General features: G+C 42.7%; 1 protein-coding gene across 1 annotated transcript; it reads left to right on the top strand.

The window, feature by feature from the left end:
- The first annotated feature begins 339 nt into the window (after positions 1-339).
- Positions 340-3,749, top strand: LOC131316725 (aspartyl protease family protein At5g10770-like). Its single transcript, XM_058346157.1, has 3 exons — positions 340-681; positions 1,251-1,578; positions 2,521-3,749. The coding sequence occupies exons 1-3, from the start codon at positions 498-500 to the stop codon at positions 3,443-3,445; spliced, it is 1,437 nt and encodes a 478-aa protein (XP_058202140.1). The 5' UTR covers positions 340-497; the 3' UTR covers positions 3,446-3,749.
- The last annotated feature ends 2,224 nt before the right edge of the window (positions 3,750-5,973 follow it).

The raw sequence follows: 5,973 nt of genomic DNA, 5'->3' as shown, positions 1-5,973 counted from the left end.
AGGGATCGGATCCTCTTTGGTTCAAGTTTTGGACCAGAGGAAACAATTCAAGGACTCTTCGCTCGAGGAAGTCCGCTGCGGTATTGGACGGTTCGGATTATGACGTTTTCCTCCAGTCCAAAAATATGGACCGGAGATAATCCGATTCCTTGAAATTGACAAGGGTGCAAGGTGGAATTCGATGAAAACGAAGGGGCACAAAAGTACAATTTGCCCTGTTTACAAATTGCTCACCCCCGGCCACCCCACAATGAGAGGGAACGAAAGAGACAAAATTGAACTGGTCCTACTACATGTGATTAAAAATGACGTTTTAGTCTTTTATTTGTTTCCGAGTCAAGTCTATGTCGTTGGGTGCCCTACTCATTTGCACTTTCATTTTATGAACCAAAGAGATAATGCACAAGCTAATTGCTATAAATATGACTCTTTAACAGCCTAATTTCTCACTTGAGATAACCAGCCATTCTAGAGCACTAGTTTTCCGGGGCTTCCTTATGGCTCGCTCCATTCCATTTTCTGCCAACAGCTATGCTTCATTCTTTTGTTTGCTTATGTTTGTATCAACCTATTTGAAGGGGGCACCAGTTTACGGAGCGAAAGGAGAACATGATAAGCTCTACCTTGTTGTAAATGTGAAGTCCCTGGATCCAAATCCATATTGCATAGAATCCACAAAGGGTAATTCTCTAGCCCTATAACTTTCTGCAATTTTATTGCTTTCCTTCTTTGTCAGCTAGGTTGAACTATCTCTCTCAATTTTCTTCAGGCTTATGTTTGAATATCTGTCATTTCTCTGCACAAAACCAAGATGCAGCTACACAATCAACTCTCAAAAAACGAAAAAGTTAATGGAATACTGACACGTGGTGCTCAAGAAGCCTTCTTGATCACATATTGGTGCCGGGATTACACACTTGGTATGGAGCCCACACCAATATTTTGCCGAAAAGGCTCCCTAGAGCACCACGTTTTTTTTGTTGTTTTTTTTTATAGGCAAAAGATTTTATTGAGAAACTTGACAAATGGTACATCAAGTCGGGTGGAGGAGAGGAGAATCTAACCAAAGGTTGAATACAGAAACAAACACAAAACAAGAACACCCAAGCAAAATTGAAACCCAACAATAATAAATCCGTAGAGACCATGTTGTGGTGCTAATTCACAAGCACTAATTAATAATCAATAATCTTATTTATATTACCACATTAAATTTTTGAATGCTTATTTATGAGATTGTAATTCACCAGATCAGAGCAAAAGGGAGTCACTAAAAGTAGTTCACAGGCATGGCCCATGCTCTCATATGAATGAGGCCCGAGCCAGTGCTCCAACCCTCGTTGAAATCATGTCTCATGACCAGGCCCGAGTCAACTCACTTCACCACCGACTCCGCATCAAGTCGGACCGCAACAGTCTCGACGACTCCAAAGCCACCCTCCCGGCCAAGTCCGGGCGATCAATCGGCACCGGCAATTACATCGTCACGTTAGGACTTGGAACCCCCAAAAAGGACCTTACCCTTACGTTTGACACCGGCAGCGACGTCACTTGGATTCAGTGCCAACCATGCATTAGGTACTCTCCAGATTTAAAATTAGTAGCTTCAATTTGATATTTTTGGCTGTTATACAATATTGATTTTAATTTTGATACACTAATTTTGTTACTTTTATTTGTTTGTTCAAATGTAAATTGAATTCGAGTTTTTTAATTGCCACTTTTAGTTTTAACATAGACCAATGCTTGAGACCTTTTTGCGAGATTTTCCAAAAGAATTGACGTGACCTGTTAAACTAATAACATAGGAGTCCTGTGACTCATGTTCACAAGAAAGTTTTGGGTTCCACATGGGTACTACGTGGCCGTGCCCATGTGATACTCGAGCAGTCCATTTGAGCTGTTTAAAAATGTGTTGAACTACTCAAATTTTAAATGCTCTCTCTTCTCACTCCACAACTCTCTGTCCTCTTTCTTACTCAAAGTTAAATGACCCGGATGCACTGCTCGGACACAACGTCGTGCCCTCTCGGCACCCAAAAATTTCTACATTCACATGCTTTTTCTTTGAAAATGATAGAGAAGATAATTGTCATACATGGCAAGTCTCTAATGGAAAAGGGGCTCTCGAACGATTTCATATTTTTGTATCTATTTATCTGCCTATTCTCCTTCATTGGTCCCACATTTTTTTCCTTGCCGAAAACGCGTAGGAACTGAGGTAGACAGAAATTTGAGTATAGGGACTTGAGCTCCTAAATTTCACCTTAATCTTGATTCATATCTTTGAGAAATTTTTGGTTGCAAATCTCGTGCAGCACATTCGAGTCATCCAAGCCGAGCAGCTGACGGTCCGGATCGAAACAGCCTTTTCATTTTCATTTCCTTTTTTTTTAAATCCGTTAGGTACCTTTGTATCCGGACCGTCGGTTGTATTTTTGGATAGCGCGAATGCGGTTTCACGTCAGCAAATATAGTCTTAACTAATTTGCTGATTTTCTTATAATTCCACTCCAACAGATGCTACCAACAGCAAGAACCCATCTTCAACCCCTCCGCCTCCCAAACCTACAAAAACCTCAGTTGCACCTCACCACAGTGCTCCCAACTCTACATCAGCGGCTGCACCAGAGCCACCAACACCTGCCTCTACGCAGTCCTCTACGGCGACAGGTCCTTCACCATCGGACTCTACGCCACCGAAACCCTAACCCTAACCCCCTCCGACGTCTTCCCCGGCTTCGCCTTCGGCTGCGGCCTAAACAACACCGGCCTCTTCCGCGGCGCAGCCGGCTTGCTCGGCCTTGGCCGTGGCCCTCCCTCCCTCGTCGCGCAAACTGCTTCGAAATACGGAAACTACTTCTCTTACTGTCTTCCTACATTATCTTCCTCATCAGGAACTCTGGTTTTTGGAAAAGATGGTGGAACCACAAACTCTGCTGGTATAAAATACACACCCTTGTTGACCAACTCAAACGGCCCATCGTTTTACTACATCGAAGTCATGGGGATCAAAGTCGCCGGCGAGTTGCTACCGATCTCTCAATCCGTGTTCAGTTCTCCCGGCACTATAATAGACTCCGGCACTGTCATTACGCGGCTGCAGCCGGAGGCGTACGATGCGCTCCGGACGAGGTTCCGGCAATTGATGATGAACTACACGATGACTCAGGGCGTGTCGCTGTTCGACACGTGCTACGACTTCAGCGGTCGTGATAAGGTGGATGTCCCGACGATAAGCTTCGTATTCGGCGGGAATGTTGAGGTTCCGATCCCTTCCCCCGGGATACTATACGGTAGCCAAAAGTTGGCTTGTCTTGCGTTCGCCGAAAACAGTGATGCCTCCGACGAGGGGATATTCGGGAATTGGCAGCAGCAGACTTTGGATGTGGTTTATGATGTTGCTGGTGAGAAGGTAGGGTTTGGGACTGGAGGGTGTTCGTAGTGTATGTCATCGATCGATTCATGTTCGGCTCGATCTTTGTGCGGGTACTGAGGCCGAGCCGGCAAGATATAAATAGATCATCGACACTCCGTCAGTGTGCTATCTTTCATAATAAAACAATTTATCATTCATAAATAAGATGTGTGCAAATTAATCAAGAAAATAAAGCTTGATTCAGCTCTTGGTACGTAGCAAGAAGGAAATCAGGGTAACTAAAAGGGAAACTAAATCCCCTTATCAAATCATGTTGATGAGATATTATTGTGAAATACTAGTAAGACTGAAAAAATCAGTTTTGTGTCTATGTGCTAAATCTACGCTTTTGTCTTCTGATTAACTAAATTTTCGCGGTGTTCGTCACGGATCGTGGTCGATAAAAAGCGACGGTGGAGGAGGATTAAATGCTTTTCGGCGGCAGCGGAAACCTCTGGTTTCTTACAGAACCATCGTGGATCTGATCGTGTGTTTGTTACAATAATCTAAATCATTCATCATGTAAGCTAGGTGAGTGGATCATATGCAAAAAAATCAGTTTGATGGGGCATTGATATGTATATCAACTATATTGAATTTTGTTGTATAAAATCGATGTCCAAACTAACTAATTTTTGCATAGATGATTTACTCGGCAAACTCTATAATATGAACGTTTCAGATCACCGGATTAATACACAGTGGAACCCACAATAATCACGGCGGAAACCGCGTGGTTTTTGTTGTCGCAGACAAAATTTACACCCCAGTAATAATAACATTGAATAGAAGTTAATAATTGGAAAGACTTCTTATCTTATACTACTATCCAGACTCCAGGATGGATTTGTTGAACTCGAAATCTCCACTTTTATTTAATTCAGTACAACGTTTTCGAATTAATAGTCAATGTAAGGAGGAACATGTAACGATAGGAATCCACCAACTCTTAATTCTGCTTTGGCTTTTCCCCAATACATATCCAATTTCCCAACAGCACCTTGCACATTCAAGCACCACAAATTTAAAGAAAAAAAATTTGCTAACACCAAAAACCTTCCTTAAAATTCAAACCGAACAGGCTGGGCGCAAGAATTTGGTCATTTCACGTTACGGTAATCACAGGTGACCAAGATGGATCCACGTATGGGGCCACGGCCCCAATGTCGTTTCGGAATTTTTTTTCCAAATTTTAATATTAAAATACATTACTCCCTCCGTCCCTTTTTAAGTGTCCTGCTTCATAATTCTAACTTATTAAAAAGACATCATCATTATACCTTTCACATCAATTTTTTCCTCCACTTTCCCTACTTACCCATCATCATTACACTTTTACTCACTTACCTTTTAAAAAAAAATATACTTTTAGGGATAAAATAGACAATACACCAACTTTTACCCACTAACTTTACAAAATGGACACTTATTAAGGGACAGTCCAAAATGAAATACTGAACTCTTAAAAAGGGACGGAGGGAGTAGTTTTTTTTTATTATTAAGAATACCTAAAATTTGTTTGTTTTGAATCTCAAAACCCAATTTCTCCCGGCACATGGTTTTCTATAAGTTTGTCATTTCTTAATTAATCTCAATTGTGTTTCTATCTAACTCCACTCATTACTCAAAAAACTTTCTTCAAAACCTAAACCAAACAAACCATTAGTTTCCCGAGCCTTGAAGTTTCAAATTCTTCTTGTTTATAGTTCGGGGTTCCCACGTTTACGAAATCCTGATTCTATCTCTAATGGTGACTGTAGGGGTTCGATTTAGGAGGAGGGACCTTGGCCTGAACTAGTACTTCTCTTCCGCTGCTCTGTTCCTCCGCCACTGAACCTGCAACAAGTCACTAAGGCTGGAATAGCCTAGTGACCCTCCGACGATCAAGTTAGATGTAAGGAGAGTTGCTTTTAGATCTAGGGTTAGGGAAAGATGGCATACCTCTTTAGGTTAGAATCCCTTTGTATTTATAGACCTAGGTTAACTTGGGCTCCAAGCTAGTGCGTGGAGGTCACGCTTAGGTAACCGCCTCGGGTGACGTCATAGATGACGCACCGGATAAGACGGTTACGAAGCACATGGCCAAACCTGGTCCTCATGATCCTTTCCGCCACGCGTCGCTCTTGGTCCCCTCTTGCTATGCAACACTCTTCCAAAAGGCTTTAACGGAATGCACACTTCGGTATCCGACCGAAGACTAAACAGGAGACTCGATGCCAACCGAGTAAACAGAAAGATATACACAGGCCCGTGATAATATGAGGCCTCGGTTAATGATGGTCCGGTCATATTACCGAGATGATGACCGAAGCCTCCACAATAGCCCCTCAAGTCCCTGGAGATTTGCTCCTCTGCTTCAGGGTCTTGATCCCATCGTATGAAATATCAGGCCTTGATCCCTTCTAGAGAATAACCGGAGAGTGAATTTGCTTCGGTAGATTTTCGTTCAACCCGCGCCAGAGAAGGGCCACGCGTCAGCAGTTGCCGAGGCCTCAGAATAAAAAGGCTGTCTCGGCACGTGCCATGTCAGTTGATTGGTACAAAACGTCGCTTCG

This window comes from Rhododendron vialii, chromosome 2a (assembly GCF_030253575.1).
Source record: "Rhododendron vialii isolate Sample 1 chromosome 2a, ASM3025357v1".
Classification (NCBI taxonomy): domain Eukaryota; kingdom Viridiplantae; phylum Streptophyta; class Magnoliopsida; order Ericales; family Ericaceae; genus Rhododendron; species Rhododendron vialii.
The sequence above is the reverse complement of the archived record's forward strand: the minus strand, read 5'-3'. Positions and strand labels throughout refer to the sequence as shown.

Bases quoted from the DNA above. Each gene is read 5' to 3' on its own strand.
- LOC131316725 (XM_058346157.1), top strand. From the start codon at position 498: ATGGCTCGCTCCATTCCATTTTCTGCCAACAGCTATGCTTCATTCTTT. The intron at 682-1,250 runs GTAATTCTCTAG...GTAATTCACCAG, and splicing joins TTGCATAGAATCCACAAAGG to ATCAGAGCAAAAGGGAGTCA. The intron at 1,579-2,520 runs GTACTCTCCAGA...CCACTCCAACAG, and splicing joins CAGTGCCAACCATGCATTAG to ATGCTACCAACAGCAAGAAC.